The sequence below is a fragment of the Palaemon carinicauda genome, chromosome 31, assembly GCF_036898095.1.
Source record: "Palaemon carinicauda isolate YSFRI2023 chromosome 31, ASM3689809v2, whole genome shotgun sequence".
NCBI lineage: Eukaryota > Metazoa > Arthropoda > Malacostraca > Decapoda > Palaemonidae > Palaemon > Palaemon carinicauda.
In genome coordinates, this window is record NC_090755.1 from 14,127,537 (window position 1) to 14,149,946 (window position 22,410).

The window sequence follows — 22,410 nt, forward strand, 5'->3', positions numbered from 1 at the left end:
CGATAAACGAGGGTTCACTGTATACAACAGGTACTCAAGACACTTGAGAAAGGCCGGGGAACCTTCCCTTCCGACCTCCCCCCTTGTCCATCAGTCTTCTCGTGGGCGGATATCGTTGACTCGGCCTCTGCCGCAGGGGAATCGTCATCATTTGAACCCTCCTCGTTCAACTGTGGATTTCTGAGCAAAGGGAGTGTGGCCTCTCAGAGATTTACTTTGGTCTTTCTCTTCTCAAGGTCGTTCACCTTTCATGGGCCTCCGACAGTGGGTTAGGTTGCGCTTCCGATTATTTTCTTAATTATTTAAGTGAAATTATAATTGTTTGTAATACTACTTTTCAGCTTCTCCGTGGAGAACAATTTCCTTCGGAGGATTGCCGGTTCGTCAAGTTAGTGATTATTTTTAGCTGATTCAAATAATTATAATTCTTGTTTTATTACAGTTGCTCTCTGCTCCCCTTCTCCCGTCGATGTCGACCGGGGAAGGGAGGGCGCAGTACTTAATTTATGTTTGTTCCCTCGGTGGTCTCCCTTCCCATCACGGACTAGGTGTTCCTCCCGAGGGAGTTTTATGTTACATAATTCATTTTATTTTTCCTCAGATAGCAATGCAGTTCTTCGTTTGACGAAGCAGAGCTGTTTTGTTCATGCCTGGGGAATCTGCTATCACTGCCGTCCCTCAGAGGGGCGTCATCCCTTCTCTTAGAAGTACACCCGTGGCAGCACCTGATCAGTACTTCATCTTCGAGGAACCCGCTCTGGTATGCTTCCTCAGGCAGCACTCTTGTCAGATCATCTTAGAGCACTACCAGGAGGTTCACCTCCAGTGGTTGGACTACTTTCCCTTCCGAGGGCGAGTTTTCTTCCCCAGGTGTAGGGTTGTTGCTCCCTTCCGAGGGAGAACTTCCCTGCATCTTCATCACTTCATTGACTCCAACTGCTGTTGCTGTCTCTGCCTAGACTAAGCCCCCCCCCTCCCCCCCTGAGTCTCACTTCCTTCAGGGGCGGAACATAGTCTTAGGCAAGTCTCCTGCGAAGTGATCACCTCTCTCGTTCGCGAGAGGGGCCACTTATAGAGACTCATCTTCGGAGGATTGCTACTGCTGAAGGTCAGCTTGCTGATCCAATGGCCCTCATGTGCGTCATCTGTTCCTGGACCTTCTCCTGATGACGCTGCAGCTAGTCCTCGTCCTTCGGTCCTGGACTCTTCTGTAGATCATTCACGATCTCCCATCAGGGGATGTTCATCCTTCCAAAGGGCACATCCCAGTTCCTGATCATCCTACCAGCTGACTTGCCGACCTACCATCGCCTTTCCTGTCCCCGGAACAGCCTCCTGAGGCCCTACCTAAGCGTACAGCTACGCGCCAACGCTCTACAGCTCGCCAGCACTCTTCTGCGCATTCAACGAAAACTGGACTTCGGCAGAAACTAAGCACCAGCATCATCCTGTGCGCCAACACTCCAGTACTCTCCTGCGCACTCCCGCGAGAGGCAAAAAGAATGAAAACTTGTGCACAGGTCACCATTGCCCCATTCCCCTCCCCGCAAACGCATTACAGCATGCTCGCCGGGAAAAAAGGGAAGAGGCTTTACAGAAGGGTTCAAGATCCCGAAGATTCCATCTTCTAAGGCGAATCAACCGCACCTACCATCGATCGAAACTCCTCGCAGGGAACTCTAGGTCCCTTCCTCTTCTGGAGTTTTTTTTCCTGACAGTACCCCTGTCAGCAAGCATGATCTGAATGTTGCAGACAGCCTATCATTAGCACGATCATCAATTTCTAGCTCATCTTCCACCAATGAGAAATCATCAACCGACTGATCGCTAGATCACCGTTTGCTGATCACTAGCTCGCAGATCACCAGATCGCCAATTGCTAGTCAATAACCAATCATCAGCTTCCTGATCACTAGATCGCCGATGGGCTGCTCGTCTTTCTTCGACCATTGACCTCAGCTCGCTGATCTCTGACTAGCCAATCGTCAGCTTGCTGATCTCTAGCTCACCGATCGCCAGTCCACGATCGAGCACTGATCATCAATGGCTCACCGATCACCAGCTGACGATCATTAAACCATTCTGCTGTCTCTCAGGGTTCTCCAAGCCAATCACCAACTCATTAATTGCCAACCTTCCTTGGCTGACTGACCAGACAGCCTTCATCTGCCTGTCAGTTACCATCTTCAGCTCATCGGCAGTTCGCCGTTGACCAGCAGTTCATCACTCAGAATTGTTAGTCGACCTCTGCCCATGGTTCCCTAGATCGGAAGGCATACAACACACTTGTTCGCCATCACACCAATCCACTGAAGCGATCAGCAAACGATTGACAGCCCCCATCAGCGGCTTGTTGACAGGTGACTACTTGCAAGCACATTCTAACTGCACAGTAACCACGATACCCAGCCGTTAACCATTGATTAACATTCGCCAGACCGATGCTGTTCTAAGGAATAGCATCAATCCCATCAGGGCACTTGGTAGGGTTAAGTGTTGCTTTACTTCCATCAGTAGTAGGAGTTCCCTCCCAGGGAAGAATCCTTACATAGGGTATCGCGTCCCATCCTTTCCGCCACGAGTCAAGACCCCAGCGTCAACAATCTCCCGTTGTGAAAGGATCCGCAAGGAGCTGTCCCTTTGGGTCGACGTGCACACCATGTTGGAGGAGTTCGGACAAGGGCTAAGACCACAAGTCTTCACTTGCACGCTGGACCTAAAGGATGCAGACTTCCAGGCCCAAACCATCCATCTTCTAGGAAGGAATAAAGATTCAGTCTAGGCAAACAAGAAACACCAGTTCAGGGCTCTGTGCTTCGGTCTTTCCACAGCACCCATCCTGGACTTGCAGGACCGGCTTTTGTCTCCTCCGTTTCTGGACGACTGACTGACCTAAGTAGACTCGGTGGCAACTTTGTGTTAGCACCGGAACTTCTGATCATGGTAATCATGGTAAACTTGTGGAGGTCCTCCCTTCTCCCCTCTCAGAAGACTGGTATATCTGGGAATGATTCTAGACACCAATCTCCACAAAACCTTTTCATCAAAGACAGGGGGAGAAAAGCCCCCCAACCCAGGATGCCGAACAGCAGATCTTCACCTGTCCTTGAAGACAGGTCTCTTGCTCCTTTTGGCTTCAGTCAAGAGAGTTGGTAAATCCTTTGGTCCTCTTTCAATGTCTCATTCCTAGCAATGGGTAAGGTAATACTCGACTTTGTTCCTAGGAGCTTGGATCTCACATTCAAACCATTCAGATTGGGAGTCCTATGTAGCGTGACCAACGATCCAGATCAACTGCTGGAGGAAGAACTTGATGTGCTACCTCAAGAGAACTACAGGAGCTCACCCCTGTGTCAATACTCTTCGTCAGCTCGGGGAAGGTCAAGCGAAGGATCACCAAGAACACGTTCTCGGCTTGGATTTGCAAGGTCGTAGACTGAGTGTTGAATCCTGATCCTTCTCCTTAAACGAAATGACCCACAGCTCATGACGTTAGGGGCATAGGTACATCCCTAGCATTCCAGAAAACTACTGAAACAGGTGCTGCAAACGGGTGTGTGGAAGCATCAGACGACCTTCACCACGAACTACCTGCAAGACGTAACTCAGGAACTTGGATACATTCTCCATTGGCCCTGTGATGACTACTCAACAAATGGTTTAAATACCTCGGCTCCTTGATGGGCAAGTAGCAGATGGTGTAGTGCAGAGGTTACCCGGGATTAAGTCTGGGATGAATGACAAGAATGACTGGCTCTTTCTTTCATCTTCCCATATCTGGGGGAAGAGCACCTATGGTACTCTGCAAGCTGGCTTCCTCTGTCTGCAGGTAAAACCACTTCCCTTGTGTAACCTGATATAGAGATATCTTGTCGTCCCCATACCACCTGGCTGGGTGGGATTAGGTAATGTCTATGGTTGGTTCAAGGATTCCTTCATTTTTGAGAATTCTTACCCAGACTAGTCACACTGCTGGTATCACACAATCACAGAGAATGCTCAGGCCGCTAAAGCGTGCTATTGCACATAGGTTTTAGCCAGGTGTCAGGGTTTTCTCCCCTTATATGTGCGTAGCACGAAGGGGGAAAACCCTCAGGTCAAAAGCCATCCTGTTGGTTAGCACTTCCACCCACCTTAGGGTGAGTCTTCCCTAATAAAGAGTGAAAGGGTTTGTATTTAGTGTTGGAACAAATGACAAATTTAAAGTAATTAGCATTTTTCCAAACGATACAAAAATTGAGCTCTTTTTACAAAATTTGGACACCATCACCTATCCCCCCCCCCGATAAGTCTTGCCTACAAGCAAAAATGACGATAGAAGACAGGTGTGTGTGTTAGCAGGGTAGTCGGTACTAGTAATCCCCCCCCCCCCAAGTAGCAGTAGGGTGGTTACACCTGGCTAAGAGTCTTATGGTTAGTCATTCAGCTTCGCTGAAAGTATATTTCCTAATAAAGAGTTCAAGGTTTGTATCATTAGGAAAAATACAAATTACTTTAACTTTGTCATTTTTAAGAAGCATAGGTTTTAAAGTTGAAATTTAGATGTCTATCATAGGTTTTAATCGTTATATTTTTAGCATTTACATTTTATACATATATCTTTCCCTCCCGAATTTATTTGTCCCAGCCCTGTAAGAATAAACTTTGACTCATCATAATATATATATATATATATATATATATATATATATATATATATATATATATATATGTATATATATATATATATATATATATATATATATATATATATATATATATATATATATATATATATATATATATATATATATACTGTATATATATTATTAGTTTTCATTTTAATTTGAACAGGTTGTGGGAAAACATCTGTGTTGATATCGCTCTAATACCATCCTTCCCATTTGCGGAAAGAAGCCAAATTTGGAAGGCTCGCGTCTGAGTAGCAGAGAGAATCCACTGGTAAGTTATCCTACGATGGGGATTCTCAACTTTTGACTCTTGGTGAAATTTTACCCTTTTTGTTGCCCCCTTTCATTTTTCTCCAATATTCCACAGCCCCTGTTAAAAAAAAAAAAAAAAGTTTATAAAAATTTTGATTTCTAACAATATTCTGAAATTTACAGAAAGTCCTCAACTTACAAACTTAATAGGGTCCAAGAGGCTGTTTGTAGGTTGAATTGTTTGCAAGTCGAATTTTTTTAAGTTTTGTCTTAGGGAAGGCTTCACCTAACTTGAATGCCTACGATTTTCAGCTGCAAATGTCAACAAATAGTCTTTCATATTGCAAATGTCGCCTTATATACTGCACTAAATTATACTGTATATTGGTTTATTAGTATTTTATTATAAGCTTTTGGTACAATATATAGGTTTTATGTTTTCAGTTGGATATGTTTGTGTCTCCCAATGTTTGTAAGTTGGGGACCTCCTGTATTGTACAGTAAATGATTTACAACATTCTGGCAAGGCCCCAGGTTAAGACTCCATGTCCTCATGGAGCCACGTTGGGAACCCTGGAGAGAGACTGTTTCAAGATCATTGGTAAAGTGAGAACTTGAGTTTTTGAATTGCCTTTTCGTATGCTTTAGGGTTATGGTGGCCTGGTGGTAGCGTCCTTGCCTGGTGATTGCCTAACTGGGGTTAAAGTCCCGCTCAAACTCGTTAGTGGTCACTGTAACCTCACCATCCTTGTGAGCTAAAGTGGGGGGATTGAGGGAGCCTATGAGTCTATCTGCTAAGTCATCAGCAATCATTGCCTGGCCCTCCTTGGTCCTAGCTTTGGCACTGATATGTACAGTATACAGTATATGGTCAGTCTCTAGGGCATTGTCCTGCTTGATAGGGGAATGTTGTTGTCCCTTGCCTCTGCCATTCATGAGTGGCCTTTAAAGCCTTTAGTATTCTTTTGTGTTCAGTTGTTTTGTGGTATTGGTGATGCATTGGTAGTTGTTTTGAATCTTTTCTTTTTATATCAGGAAGTAATTCTATATTCTGTCAATCATTGCAACTTTAAAATTTTCAATATTAAACTTACCCGATAATCATGTAGCTGTCAACTCCGTTGCCCGACAGAATTCTACGGAAGGGATACGCCAGCGATCACTATACTAGAAGGGGGTGTACTCACCAGCGCCACCTGTGGCCAGGTACTGCAGTACTTCTTGTTGACACCACCTCAATTTTTCCTCTGTCGTGCTTCCGGCAAGACGTTCATGGATACGCTTATAATTTTGGAGTCTTGTTCACGGTTTTTGGTGAAGTATTGCTCTAAGATTTCAGCTTTCGCTATACTGGAAACTTTTCTATTAGCTTAGATAGCTTTTATTTGATTTGATTAATGGTTAACGATCTTTTGCTTTATTTGGAATCCCCCTTGACTAGCTCTTTGATTCAAGATGTCCGACCTTTCTCAAGCCCCTCCCCATAGACGATGTAGGTCTTGTAATAGGCGTATTCCGAAGGCCTCGGTTGATCCTCACACCGCTTGTTCCGACTGTAGGGAAATATCCTGTCAGTTGGAAGATCGATGTGAGGAATGCGCCGGACTTTCGGAACTTGAGTTTGTTCGATTCCTTAAATATACCACTAAGTTAGAGAGAGAGAGAGTTAGGAGGAGTTCTGCTCGCTCTTCGCTTTATTCCTCACCTCATGATCCTCAACCTTTTCCTCCCCCTGTAGTGGCTACCCCCGAACCTACTATTTGTGCTCAGCTTGATATGTCCGATGTTTTGCGTGCCATTCAGGCTTTAGGTGACAAAGTGGAATCGGTAGTGAGTGACCACAAGTTCCTCTTGGCGGACGTCAAGGAACTTAAGGTCAAAAGTGCAGTGGGAAGTGGTAGTGCCAGTGCTGTGCCGAGTGCTAGTGTCAGTGCGGTGCCGAGTGCTAGTGTCAGTGTCAGTGTTGTGCGTGAGGGTACTTCTGTGCGTGCCAGTCGTCCTCCCAGTCCGGGACCTCTTGCAAGCTCCCAAGCCCAGGGGAGAAGCAATGTCGAAGGGCAAAAGGGTTCGGCAGGCCTTGATCGGCGCACAGAAGTATCCTCGGTGGTTGCGGGCGTGTCTTACAGAGACCGTCACTCCCACCCGCAGACGATTGAGCCCTTATTTTCCTCGTCTGCAGAAGAAATTTCGGGGAGAAAACGCTGGACTCAGGTCTCAAGACCTCTTAAACGTAAAGTCCAGACTTCAAGAGTTCAACAACCCGGATGCAGTCATTGGGTTAGCTCTGACTCTCCGCAGTCATCAGGTGACTGCACACCTCCTAAGAGAGGTAAGGCGATGCCTCAACAGACCTCATCTTCTGTTAAGGCTTTGCCTCAACAGACCTTATCGTCTGTTGATCCCAAGATGACTTTGCTGCAGTCCATGCAGTCGCAGCTTGCGGTCTTAATGCGTGAGTTTCAGGCAGAGAAGGTTACACCTCCTCCTGCGAGCGCTCCGCCTCACCGCAGTCCAGTCTGCCTGACGTACGAAGTTGAGGTTCCTCAAGCTACCTTACCGCGTTCGGAGTTGCCAGTTACCAGCGTTGTGCAGCAACCTCCACCTTCCTTAAGGCAACCTCAACAATGGGAACAGGAGTCTTATGCCTTACATCCTCCTCTTCCTTTGAGGCAAGATTTTCTTGCGGTTAGACCATCTTCGAGGCAACAACCTCTTGAGGTACGACAACCTCTACCATCCTTGAGGCAGCCACCTCAGCTCTCGCAGCTGCTACCTCAACTTTCCTCAAGGCGAGAGCCTCAACTCTTGAGGCTAGCACCTCAAGAACCTCAACTCGTGAGACAGGAACTGCGTTCTGCGCAGCCGCTACCTCAACTCTCGCAGCTCACACCTCAAGAACCTCAACTCGTGAGACAGGAACCTGCTACTGCGCATCCACCTCAACCCTTGAAGCAAGCGCAACTCTTGAGACAGGAAACTCATGCTAGGAGTCAGCCACCTCAACGCATGCATCTACCTTCCTCTACTCTACTTGACCAGTCTTTGCAGCCTGAACCTCAGGTTTTATTACAGTCGCCTCTCTCCACACTTGCTCCTCAAACCGCCGCAGAACCTCCTTCATCCCAACCTCTTGACTTTGTCGTTACCAGCCCTCATCCTCTTCAACAGAGACTTGAGGATGAAACCGCAAGTGTTTATGCACCCGCTTGTCAGGATTCTGCTGTTCAGCACACCGCTGTAACTTTACCTTTCGCTTCGCAACACTCTGGTGATGAGGTTTCTGAGGAGGAAGCTGCGCACCTAGATGATCCCTCTTCGGACGTGGAGGAACCCAAGTCTTCTCCTCCCTCCATTGACTTTCGCAAGGTCCTGGCTCTTTTCAGAGAGGTTTACCCGGATCATTTTGTTTCTGCTACCCCTCGCTCTCCTCCATCTGAGTTTTCGCTAGGCATGCAACCTGTTAAGTCGGCCTATACTAAGCTCGTCTTTGCTAGATCCTCTAAGAGAGCTTTAAGAATGTTAGGGGATTGGTTGCAGTCCAAACAGCAACTAGGGAAGACTTCTTTTATGTTCCCTCCTACTAAGCTGACTTCTAAGGCGGGCGTATGGTATTCCACAGGAGAGGAACCAGGCTTGGGAGTCCCTGCCTCTGCCCAGGCTGACTTCTCAAGTTTGGTCGACTCTCCACGTAGATCGGCTATGAGGCGCTCTAAGGTCTGCTGGACCTTTTCCGACTTAGACCACTTCTTAAAGGGTATATTTCGTGCCTTTGAGATTTTCAATTTTCTCGACTGGTGCCTGGGGGCCTTGAGCAAGAAGACTGCCCCTGCGGACAAGGACTCAGCCATGCTTATAATGTCCTGTATGGATAAAGCAATTCGGGATGGGTCCGACGAACTTGCATCAATGTTTGTTTCAGGAGTACTCAAGAAAAGGGAACAACTTTGCACTTTTCTTTCTACTGGCATCACCTCTTGTCAAAGGTCTCAGTTACTTTTTGCTCCGCTTTCTAAGTTCCTGTTCCCCGAAGAGCTTATCAAGGATTTGTCTGCGGCCCTTATTCAGAAGGACACTCATGACCTTGTGGCCTCTTCAGCTCGTAAGGCTAAGGTTGCTCCTTCAGTTCCCAGAACTTACCGCACCCCAGTGGCCGATACTCCTGCTACAAGATTTATTCCGCCCTTTCGTGGCAGAGCCCCCAGCCGAGGAAGTACCCGTCCAGACTCTTCCAGGGGCAGGTCTAGGAAAGGTCCCAAGACTTCAAAAGGCAAACACTGACTCTCCTCCTCTCCAGACAGCAGTAGGAGCCAGACTCAAGACCTTCTGGCAAGCTTGGGAAAGAAGAGGTGCAGACGCCCAGTCTGTCAAGTGGCTAAGGGAGGGTTACAGGATACCATTCTGCCGCAATCCCCCTCTGACCACTTCTCCCATCAACCTCTCTCCCAACTACAAGGAAAAGGACAAGAGGCTAGCGTTACACCAGGAGGTGTCGCTCCTGTTACAGAAGAAGGCAGTGGTGATAGTCCGGGACCATCAATCCCCGGGCTTCTACAACCGTCTCTTTCTGGTGGCCAAGAAGACAGGAGGTTGGAGACCGGTGCTGGACGTCAGCGCGCTCAATGCTTATGTCACCAAGCAGACGTTCACTATGGAGACGACGAAGTCGGTCCTAGCAGCGGTCAGGCAGGAGGACTGGATGGTCTCGTTGGATCTGAAAGACGCTTACTTTCACGTTCCTATTCATCCAGACTCCCAACCTTTCCTGAGATTCGTTTTTGGAAAGGTTGTGTACCAATTCCAAGCCCTGTGTTTTGGCCTAAGCACAGCTCCTATGGTGTTTACGCATCTGATGAGGAATATTGCAAAATTCCTCCACTTATCGGACATCAGAGCCTCCCTTTATTTAGACGACTGGCTGTTAAGAGCCCCCACAAGTCGTCACTGTCTGGAGAGTCTCAACTGGACTTTGGACTTGATCAAGGAACTGGGTCTATTGGTCAACTTAGAAAAGTCCCAGCTCATTCCCTCCCAATCCATCGTTTACCTGGGAATGGAGATTCGGAGTCAGGCTTTTCGGGCTTTTCCATAGGCCCCAAGGATAAGCCAAGCCCTAGAATGCATCCTGAGCATGCTGAAGAGGAACAGTTGCTCGGTGAGACAGTGGATGAGTCTAACAGGGACCCTGTCATCGTTAGCCCTGTTCGTCGAGTTAGGGAGACTCCACCTCCGCCCTCTCCAATTCCATCTAGCAGCTCATTGGGACAAGGATTTGACGCTCGAAGCAGTCTCTATTCCTGTCACCAAAGAGATGAAGACTACTCTCTTGTGGTGGAAAACCAACATCCTTCTCAAGGAGGGTCTATCGTTAGCGATTCAGACCCCCAATCTTCATCTCTTCTCGGACGCATCAGACTCGGGCTGGGGCGCGACCTTGAACGGACAGGAATGCTCGGGAACATGGAACAAGGAACAGGAAACGCTCCACATCAACTGCAAGGAGCTGCTGGCAGTTCATCTGGCCTTAATGAACTTCAAGTCCCTCTTGTTAGGCAAGGTGGTGGAGGTGAACTCCGACAACACCACAGCCTTGGCTTACATCTCCAAGCAGGGAGGGACCCATTCGAGGAAGCTGTACGAGATAGCAAGGGACCTCCTCATTTGGTCAAGAAGTCTAAATCTCACTCTGGTAACGAGGTTCATTCAGGGCAACATGAACGTCTCAGCAGATCGCCTCAGCAGAAAAGATCAAGTCATCCCCACGGAATGGACCCTTCACAAGAGCGTGTGCAACAGACTTTGGACCTTGTGGGGTCAGCCTACGATAGATCTGTTCGCCACCTCCATGACCAAGAGGCTTCCTTTGTACTGTTCCCCAGTTCCAGACCCAGCAGCAGTTCACGTGGATGCTTTTCTGCTGAATTGGTCCCATCTCGACCTATATGCATTCCCGCCGTTCAAGATCATCAACAGAGTCATTCAGAAGTTCGTCTCGCACGAAGGGACACGGCTGACGCTGGTTGCTCCCCTTTGGCCTGCAAGAGAATGGTTCACAGAGGTACTACAATGGCTGGTCAACGTTCCCAGGACTCTTCCTCTAAGAGTGGACCTTCTACGTCAACCTCACGTAAACAAGGTACACCCAAACCTCCACGCTCTTCGTCTGACTGCCTTCAGACTGTCGAAAGATTCGCTAGAGCTAGAGGCTTTTCGAAGGAGGCAGCCAGAGCGATTGCCAGAGCAAGGAGGGTATCCACTCGTAGAGTCTACCAATCCAAGTGGGAAGTCTTCCGAAGCTGGTGCAGAGCCAATGCAGTTTCCTCTACCAATACCTCTGTAACCCAAGTAGCTGACTTCCTATTACATCTAAGGAATGTGAGATCCCTTTCGGCTCCTACGATTAAAGGGTACAGAAGTATGTTGGCTTCAGTTCTCCGCCACAGAGGTTTGGACCTTTCCTCCAACAAGGACCTTCAAGACATCCTTAAATCTTTCGAGACTTCTAAAGAACGTCGTTTATCCACTCCAGGCTGGAATCTAGACGTAGTCTTAAGGTTCCTTATGTCTCCTAGGTTCGAACCTCTCCAGTCAGCTTCCTTCAAAGACCTTACTCTCAAGACTCTTTTCCTCGTCTGCCTTGCAACAGCTAAAAGAGTTAGTGAGGTTCACGCCTTCAGCAAGAACATTGGGTTCACATCCGAATCAGCAACATGTTCTTTACAGCTCGGATTTTTAGCTAAGAATGAACTTCCTTCACGTCCTTGACCTAGATCGTTCGAAATTCCTAGCCTTTCCAACATGGTGGGTAACGAGCTAGAAAGAGTTCTTTGCCCTGTCAGAGCTCTGAAATACTATCTTAATAGGTCAAAACCTATACGAGGACAGTCAGAAGCCTTATGGTGTGCAATCAAGAAACCTTCGATGCCTATGTCCAAAAACGCAGTTTCGTATTAAATAAGGCTTCTGATTAGAGAAGCCCATTCTCACATGAAGGATGAAGACCTTGCTTTGCTGAAGGTAAGGACCCACGAAGTGAGAGCTGTAGCCACTTCGATGGCCTTTAAACAGAACCGTTCTCTGCAGAGCATAATGGATGCAACTTATTGGAGGAGCAAGTCAGTGTTTGCATCATTTTATCTTAAAGATGTCCAGTCTCTTTACGAGAACTGCTACACCCTGGGACCATTCGTAGCAGCGAGTGCAGTAGTAGGTGAGGGCTCAGCCACTACATTCCCTTAATCCCATAACCTTTTTTAACCTTTCTCTTGAATGCTTTTATTGTTGTTTTTTGGGTTGTTACGGTAGGCTAAGAAGCCTTCCGCATCCTTTTTTGATTTGGCGGGTGGTCAATTCGTTCTTGAGAAGCGCCTGGGTTAGAGGTTGTGTAGAGGTCCTTTAGTATGGGTTGCAGCCCTGTATACTTCAGCACCTTAGGGTTGTTCAGCCTCCTAAGAGGAACGCTGCGCTCAGTAAGGAAGACGAACTTATTAAAGGCAGAGTAATGGTTCAAGTCGACTTCCTTACCAGGTACTTATAATTTCATTGTTATTTTGAATAACTGATAATATGAAATACGGGATACTTAGCTATCTTATAGTCATGTACACTGGTTTTCACCCACCTCCCTGGGTGTGAATCAGCTACATGATTATCGGGTAAGTTTAATATTGAAAAATGTTATTTTCATTAGTAAAATAAATTTTTGAATATACTTACCCGATAATCATGATTTAATTGACCCACCCTTCCTCCCCATAGAGAACCAGTGGACCGAGGAAAAATTGAGGTGGTGTCAACAAGAAGTACTGCAGTACCTGGCCACAGGTGGCGCTGGTGAGTACACCCCCTTCTAGTATAGTGATCGCTGGCGTATCCCTTCCGTAGAATTCTGTCGGGCAACGGAGTTGACAGCTACATGATTATCGGGTAAGTATATTCAAAAATTTATTTTACTAATGAAAATAACATATTACAACTTGCTGAGAATGTTTTTTTTTGTGGAACAGGCTGACATTTATAGTTTATATATAACAGATCTTTTTTTAATCTTAAAATATTTTTGTAATTACTATTCATTACTTCTCTTGTAGCTTATTTATTTCCTCTCCTCACTGGGCATCTTTTCTTACCTGTTAGAGCCCTTGGGCTCATAGCATCCTGCTTTTCGACCTGGTGTTAAAGCTAATAATAATAATAATAATAATAATAATAATAATAATAATAATGATAATAATCAGAGGTAGAATAGATTTGTTGTAAATAAACCATGAAGAGAGACTTGTGCTTATAGGTTGAACTTAAAATCTGAAATGTCTATATACTTTTTTGTTTCATTTGATCATCCAGGAACCTACCAATTATTAAAACATTTTTACCAAAAAAAAAAAAAAAAAAAAAAAAAATGCCCCACAATAAAGTAAAATTCATTTTGAGTTATTTACTCTGTGTATAAACTCTCTTCACGAAAGACTCTGCTTAGGAAATTTTCAAGCTGCGAAACGAGATGCGAATATTTTTATGACTCACTTTACGAAAAAAAATTTCACTTTAAGAAAAAGAGATTTGCCAGTCAGGCTGAGAATAAAATAGTCACCCATCAGAGAATTGAAGAAAATGGGTTCAGACAACAGAAAATGTAGCTGTAGTCTATAATAGGGGTAACTACTGTAAAATTTACATGAAATCCCAAGCAGACTGGAATGGGATTTTGCATGATCTTTTGTGCTTGAATTGGTCATAATTATATAGTAGTGTAGATCCTGTTGTCCCTTTGAATGAGAATCTAGTCAACATAATTGATAGGCGTATCCCTTCTCATGTGATATGGTACCGAGTGAAGGACAAACCTTGGTTCAATGATGATTGTAGACATGCTTATTTGGAGAAGAAGGAGGCCTATCGTCTTTGGAAGGGTAACAGATCAGATTTGACCTGGAACAACTATACTCAGCTTCGAGCCTTTGCTCAGAGAGTTTATGCCTCAACTGAAAAGGAGTACAATGTAACCATAAAAGAAACCCATTCTGGTACAACTCAGGAACATAAATGGTGGTCTACCCTTAAATCTGCACTCTTTGGTGTAGATGCAACAGTTCCTCCTTTACTTAAACCAGATGGCTCAGTCACTCACTGTCCAAAGGAAAAGGCAACCCTTTTGGCTGATGTTTTTGACAGTAAACAGGGTAATGAAAAACTTTAATTTCCTCATTCCTGTTTTCCTGAGGCTAAACAAATTAATTTAGCTTTTTTATCTCATGAGATTAAAGCTCTGTTGATGGACCTTGATGCTCATGGAGGTGTAGACCCAAATGGTATTTTTCCTTTTTTTTTTTTTTTTTTTTTTTTTTTTTTTTTTTTTTTTTTTATAAAGATAGCAAATTTCTTAGCTCCAAAGTTATCTGTTATTTTGCGCAAGTTAGCAAGAAGATGAGCTTTTAGCACTTGTTGGAGAATTGGTAATGTTACTCCTCCATGTAAATGTGTTTGTGGTAATTCAAGTCCCACTGATTACCGCCCAATTTCTATAACTCCCATATTATCTAAAGTTTTTTAACGTCTTCTGGCAAAGCGTCTTAATAGGTTTGCTGAAGGTAATCATCTATTCCCTAGTTTGCAATTTGGTTTTCGTAAAGGCCTTGGAGCATGTGATACCCTTCTTACAATCTCCAATGCTGTACAGAAATCCCTTGATTGTAGTCGGGAAGTTCGTATGATTGGCCTGGATTTTAGTGCTGCCTTTGACCGTGTTAATTATGAGGCCCTTATTTTCAAACTGAAACAGTTGGGAGTGGGTGGGTCGTTTCTTAGCATTGTTATTGATTTTTTAAGCAATAAATTTCAAAGAGTTGTTGTTGATGGGCACCATAGTGAGTATAGGAATGTTCTATCAGGTGTTCCACAAGGTAGTGTTCTTGGCCCATTACTTTTCATACTATATACACATGACATGTGGTTTAGCCTAGAAAACAAGCTTGTTGCATATGCAGATGATGCTACTCTTTGCATCAATACCATCCCCTGAATGTAGATCTGGGGTTAGTGAATCCCTTAATAGAGATTTAGCTAAAATTAGTGCATGGTGCAAATTATGGGGTATGAAGTTGAATCCTATCAAAACTCAAACTATGATTGTAAGTAGGTCAAGGACGGTGGCTCCTCAACATCTGGATCTCAGTATTGTTAATGTTTCTTTAAATTTGTATGACTTTTAAAATTTTAGGTGTGATTCTCGACAGCAAATTTACTTTTGAGAAACACATTAGGTCTGTGTCTTCTTCAATTGCACAAAAAATCGGCTTATTGAGAAAGTCTTACAAGATTTTCGGTGATCAATCTATTCTGAAGAAGTGTTTTAATTCTTTCATTCTACCTTGTTTTGAGTATTGTTCTCCTGTCTGGTGTTCAGCTGCAGATTCTCATCTTAATTTGTTGGACAGAAACTTACGGTCTATTAAATTTCTTATTCCTGGTCTAGATATTAATCTTTGGCACCGTCGTTCAATTAGTTCATTATGCATGTTGCATAAGATTTTCCATAACTGACCATCCTTTACATTCAAATCTCCCTGGACAATTCTACCCTGTTCGTAATACTACGCAGGCAGTTAATTCTAATAGCCAGGCCTTCTCCATCATGAGGCTCAATACTACACAGTATTCTAGAAGTTTTATTCCAGCTGTTACCAAGTTGTGGAATGATCTTCCTAATCGGGTAGTTGAATCAGTAGAACTTCAAAAGTTCAAAGTTGGAGCAAATGTTTTTATGTTGACCAGGCTGACACGAGTCTTTTTATAGTTTAGATATAACATATCTGTTTTTGATGTTTTTAATAGTTTATATAGGACATATGTTTTAATGTTGTTACTGTTTTTAGAATGATTTATTGTTAATTTATTCTCATCGTTTATTTATTTCCTTATTTCCTTTCCTCACTGGGCTATTTTTCCCTATTGGAGCCCTTGCTCTTATAGCATCTTGCTTTTCTAACTAGGGTTGTAGCTTGGCTAGTAATAATAATAATAATGATAATAGTATAGTATTGTACTGTATGTATTGTATTATCTTCCATTTATTATTACATTATGTTGTAATAACTACTTAATTTACAGGTATTAACATTTAGTTTAGGTCCATTGAATGGTTCAAATGTATTTGGCTCTACTGTGTTTCATTGTGGTTATATGGTAGCTTTATAATGAGATTTAATGTGGTGTTTTGTAGGTTTTGGAACAAATTAGGCAATTTGCATGTGAAATGGGACTCACAACACGAACAAATCACTTTATGAAAGCCACTCCGGAACAAATTAATTTTGTGTTTTGAGGCATTACTGTACTCTATCGCGCTGTATATCACAAGAGGCTATTGAATTATAAACATTTTTGGTACTAGTTTCATGCAAATGGAATAGGAATCGACCACGGTATAAAAAAAGACGTTCTTTATCGTTTTGTTAACCCGACCTTGACCTCCGACCCAATCCCTTCCAAAACTTAATCAAATTGTCCTTGGATCATGGCCAATCCTCCCACCAAATTTTCACGAGATTCAGTCAAATAGTTTTTGAGTTATGCAAATCACAAACAAACAAACATACATAAATGAATAAATACATGCTGATCAAAACATAAAACCATTTGGAGAAGGTAAATACATCTACCCAATTAATTGAATAAAAAAATAATGAGAGAGAGAGAGAGATTTTTTACATATTTCTCAAGGTGAACAGTTTTTAAAAGTACAAACAAGACATTCGAACATTCCATATAGAATACTCACATAATCTCATGACTAAGTGGAATAATCGTCTGTAGCAACTTATTATGCTTAATGTGGAGAAAATATATATCATACAGTACAGTAAAAGGCATAGAGACAAAACTAATTGATAAAAGATCCTAGATTTTAATAATTTTGTGTACATGAAGTGAATCCATGTTGGATCAAAACTATGTATAAAAATATGCTTTAGAATATAAACTTTATTTCAAAAAAGTAAAAATATAAACTCTTTAACTGCCAACACTGACAGTTTAATTTTTCACAACATTCAAAGTTGACTCTTTACAGGAATGGTAGGTGATCTAATTTCATTGTTGGCTTTTCTCTTTTCCACCAGGTGATGCCAGAAAAATCTCCGAACTTTTTCCCAAGCATCGACCTGACACTCGGTGTGGTATTTCGCAGTGCCGCCCATGCAAAGATTTAACATGATGGTGTGTAGAAAGTAAGCGTAGCAGTGTGGAGAGTAGGGAGGCTCAATCAAATGTCCCGCACCAGGATAGGACTCAACATGATAACTATACTTATAATCATGAGAAGAGAAATATCGGCGGGCAAGCTGAGCGTGACTTTCCGATGCAATGTCACGATCGTCCGTTCCAGCTAGGATGAGAAAAGCTGCATTGCTCTTCTCAAGAGGAAGTAGGAGTTTTTCCACTGCTTTAATGTCTGGCCTAGCAGCAGAAGCCATGAGTATTCCATCGTCACTCAATCTTAGCAGATCATTATTCGTTGCGAATGCCGGATAGAATTGGTCTCTCACTTTCATGCCTTTTTCTGTAGGTGCAAAATACCCATTGATAGCGACACAAGCAACAACAGAAGGTATGAATGTAGCCATTGACACAGCTAAATCTCCTCCTTTGCTAGTACCAATGCAACCTACACCAGAATGAAGCACCTGAAAAAATATACAGAAATTGAATCAATTTGGCGTCTCACTTAATGTACTTCTATCTTACTTCACTTATGTAGAGTCTCTCTTTGAGGTGGAAATTGAAGCAGACTTTTCTTCTAACTCTTTCTCAGGTAAGTCGGAGATTTATTCAAGAAGGAACCACGATAAAAGACGACAGAAAGGGAGCGGTTCCATTGTAATGTATCTATTTTCGGGGTTATGAATATGAAATTTATATCTGGATTGAAAAAATTTATATCATATTACAATAAAAAGATAACTGCAACCTTTTGGTTTTCCCCATTACAATTTGAAAACACCCCTATCAATTATAAAAAGACGTTTTTAAAGTTAAACACCACTGCATATACCAACCACATGAATAAAATTATTTTAATTAGACCTTCAACCAACTAATAAAATAATCTTGTCAAAAATTTTGTTTACCAAAAATATCACAAATTTTTGTTCAAGTAAATTGTAACTCTCCTAACTACTGACTACAAGCCTGAGACCTTTAATCTATTAAGTGACCCCCAACTGATTGACCCATCAAAGTATTCTAAGGAGTTCTCTTTATCTACAACCTTAAGGGGCGCTGCTCACGACCTCTGCTTGGGATTTTGGAAATTCAAATCATTGCATTTTCGGCAAGGAGAAATTCTATACTGTACTGTATTCCCTTTTCAAATGTTGTTTTTAATGAAAACAATTTGCCTTATGGCTAAAACATCCTTTTCTTATAGTATTTGCATAAGTGCATCCGGTCACATATACGACCCTTCTCCGACTAGAGTAAGCAAATAACTAATTTTTTGTCGAGAATTTGAGGTGAAGTCACCCATAAACTTTAAATGTGCAATTTTCTTTGATCAGGGCTGAGTGAGAATGTAATTTCTTTCTTTTCTCGATCGTGTCGTGAAAAAACATATGTTGCGTTTCTCTAACGCTTCTTTCACACAATGCGGTTTTTCCATGCACGAGGTGATCTCCGCACCGCTGGTATACAGAACAAAAACTGCCTATATTGCGGTCGCCGCATGCAAATTATATCATAAAAACATTACCTGATTTTTTGTGAGAGAAGAGGTAACTTTGAGTCGACAATATTCTAAAATATGAATTTACTGTATGTCATTATATGTAACTGGATTTGTGTATTAATTATACAATTTCCTAATTATCTTTGCAAAAACTAATTTGCCATAATTGGTATACTTAGGAAGGTTTGTAAATTGAAAAATTAATATACTCAGCAAATTCACTCTTTCTTTATCATCCAGACTCTCAAAATCCTCCTTTAATCCACAGCAAACATTTCTAAGCCGACATAACAGAACTCCGACATTTGTATTCTTTTAGATTTTTGTCCCACGATACTGGTTTCATTTCTACTAAAGAAGTAAATAATTCAATATCAATATTTTGTTCCATGTCTGTGTGTTTATTATTCACATCCATGAGAAGCACTGCATGGCTCACTAATGCTGGCTGAACAAGAGGCGGAAAAAAATTGCATGGTGTGAAGACTCGTATTGACCATAATAGCCAACTGTCGCCATCAGCGGAGCGGATCCGCGCAAGGCCAGTGGGGCACCGCTCATGCAAGACGGTGCTGCCTAGGAGGAGGAAAATTCGCTCCACTCTAGTGTGAAAGGGTTCATATACTCTATCAGTCGACTGACAAAGGTGGATTCGCATAATGTGAAAGAGGCATATTCATTGCATTTCTTTTCTGTTTTTTTATTTATTTACAATTCTCATGTTATGGACATACTGAACAATGCAGTGTCTGATATTATAACTAAATGTGCCCCAAAGAGTAAAATTTGCTCGGAAAATACGCAGATATGAATATTTTATGCTAGCAACTTATAGTCACATGTGGGCATTTGGCACGTGTACATTTTTAAATATGTAACTTCCCTGGTAGTTACATATATATATAGCTTAAATCCCGCATTTCAACGTGGCACGACAGAAATTAAAAATTCGTGGCAATCGCCGCCATGACAGTAGGTGGTCATACATGAGCGCCATCACTCGTAGGTTATTAGAACCATTCCCAACATCTTCAGAAATTCTCTGTCGTTGATCGAGTCAACACCTCAGGAATTCTTTTCGTGGATATATTACTTTATTCTACAATTTGGTGAAGTACCTTTTGTCTGATTATTGTTAATAGCTTTCTCTGCCTTTCAACTATCGAAGATATTGTATAGGATAGCTTTTTTGTGGGTCCAATTTGGACAGTTTAAGTGAACTTGATTTCAAACAAAGATGTCCAGACCCAGTAATGGCTCTTCTGTTGTTAAACTTTGGTTGTTGGGCTAGACCAGCTTTCGAGCTGCTCTTTCTTCCTGCACTGTAATTAACAGGAAGCATGTATGTACATGTATTTCGCTTTTGAGAATACTAATATTATTCATATATCCTATTGTATTTTCATTCTGGCCCTTGACTAAAGAGAATATTCTCTCGCAACGGGCAGATCTATTATGATCTAATGTCAAATAGTTTAAAGAGCTAGTGTTCAATGGCACATATAATGACGCAATGCAGTCAAGCTACGATACGTAATACTCTTGACAATCGTTTTTTGTTTTCACAATTACTGGTATTGTTATTTTATATTTCGATTTTGAAAATACTAATATTAATCATATATTCTATTGTATTTTCTTTCTATCCCTTGATGAAAGAGTATAATCTCTCGTAATGGGTAGGTCTATTAAGATCTAATGTGAAATAATTAAAAGTGCTAGTATTCAGTGTCAGTGCAGTGGAGGGTGCGTCCGTTCGTGTCCGTCATAATCCCAGCCGGGGACCTCTTCCTTGCTCCCCAACCCCTGGGAGAAGGAAAGTCGAAAGGCAAAAGGATATGGCAGACCTTGATTAGCGAACGGACGTCCCCTCGAACGATCATGTTAACAATGTACAGATCGCTCCATCTTAATAGTAAAAGCGAGGTTAAAATGTATGCGTCTTCATCGAACGCAAAACCGCGATGTGGTTGGAGCCAACCACTACGTTCTAAACCACGCAAGAGACTTAAGTCTCCTATTAACCCTCCTAAAGTGACTGGTGTTCACCGGAGGTGTTCCTTTCGGACTAAGACTACGCGTCAGCACCGAAACAATTGCGTAAGACGCATAGTCCGTCGTATGAAGAAGGTGCTCAGTTTACGTCGGTACACGCTCCTTCCCTGCCCCCATATTGGGAAATGTCACAGGGACTTTCCCCGGTAACCACCTGCACAGACTCTAATGCTGTTTACAGACGCAGACGCCAGTCTGGTCTCTCGGGGGGGGGGATCTCTCTCACAACAATCGATATTGTACACGATTCAGATCGCGCACAAGGCGCTAGAAGTATCGACAGTTGACGATACCTCTCAACGATCACTACATAGTTCAGTTAGAGCACACGACGCTCATTATATATCTGATTTGTCTGAATTAAAGAGGTCTATTTCGTCTCTGTTGACGCTTACGACTCTTGGGCAGAAAAATTACACCTAAAAGAATCTAAACACAGCGATAGACCAAGAAAACGGTCTTCCGATAGTATCGGACAGCATAGTTCTCCGATACTCGGCAACGCTCCCTCTCAGCGATCAGCTCGCGTTAGGACGGACGCATGCGGCAGTCTGGTCTCTTCCTCATAGCAGTCGCAGACCCCAGTCTGGTCTCTCCTTCACAGCAGACGCAGACGCCAGTCTGGTCTCTCGGAGGAGATCTCTCACAACAATCGATACATAGAAGTATCGACGGTTGACGTTACCTCTCTGCGAAACGCTCCCTCGCAGCGATCAGCTCGCGTTACGGCTAGCATTAGGGCGGACACATGCAGCAGTATGGTCTCTCCCTCACGGCAGACGCAGACACTACGGCAGACGCAGACGCTACGGCAGACGCAGACGTTACGGCAACGGCAGACACCAGTCTGGTCGTATGCTGGACTCTGACAGTCAAAATTTATCCATTCAACAAGATAGTCAAGCAGTTGTCTCACCTTCGCGTTCTGCGGGACGCGTGACTATTGCTCAGGTGAGACGCATGCGACAAGTAGGTTAAGTCACGGCAATCTGGACGCATGCAGCTGTCTGTAAACTCACGGCAAAGTGGACGCATGCGGCAGTCTGGACATATACTGGACACATGCAGTCAGGTTTTGTCACACGTCACTATAGACAAACAGTTGTCTCTTCTTTGCGATTGACTGGACGCGATACTAATGCTTCCTCACGGCTCGCGGCAAACTCACGACATTCGGGACGCATGCATTAGACTGATACCTCTCATGGAAACATACAACAGTCTCAATCTAGGCCCATGATGGACACATATGGTCGGGACTTGTCCTCGCAACAGGATAGACAAGTTTTTTATCTTTCGTTCGCGATTTTCTGAACGCACAACTAACGCTCCCTCGCTTCACGCTGTTGACATACAACATGCTGAACGCACGCGATCAAGATTTTCCATCGCATGGGTTTACAGATGTTGATGCTCCCTTACAGCATGATGATCTTATGCTAGAAGCACTAGAACGTGTCTCTCACTCGAGGCTTACAGTACATAAACGTGATACTTCTTCGCAAATGGATGATATCCTTCACGAGATTTCTTCCAGACAAGATGAATTATATTTGGAAGATAATAACCGTCACGATGACGCGCTTTTGTCTCCTACTCATTCGAATCAGGGAAGCGATGTTCCATTAGCCGAATTAGAAGATGAATCTCAGAATTCATTACAGTCAGCTGATTTGAAAAAAAAAATATGGTTCTGGCTAGATCGGTTAAGAG

The 22,410-nt window shown here is 43.2% G+C and overlaps 1 protein-coding gene and 1 long non-coding RNA gene across 4 annotated transcripts in view; one reads left to right on the top strand and one right to left on the bottom strand.

Moving 5' to 3' along the window:
- The window catches only part of LOC137624315 (uncharacterized), a 36,095-nt gene extending 18,917 nt beyond the window's left edge, over positions 1–17,178 (top strand). Inside the window, exons 2-3 of the long non-coding RNA XR_011040717.1 lie at positions 4,834–4,941; positions 17,039–17,178. This is a non-coding gene — a long non-coding RNA (uncharacterized lncRNA). The remainder of the gene's footprint in view (positions 1–4,833; positions 4,942–17,038) is intronic.
- Positions 16,809–22,410, bottom strand: part of LOC137624314 (acyl-coenzyme A thioesterase 3-like) — a 44,303-nt gene continuing 38,701 nt past the window's right edge. For all 3 annotated transcript variants that reach the window (XM_068354975.1, XM_068354976.1, XM_068354977.1), the window contains exon 7: positions 16,809–17,602. In XM_068354975.1, the coding sequence (XP_068211076.1) occupies positions 16,970–17,602 (633 nt within the window). In that variant the 3' untranslated portion in view covers positions 16,809–16,969. The remainder of the gene's footprint in view (positions 17,603–22,410) is intronic.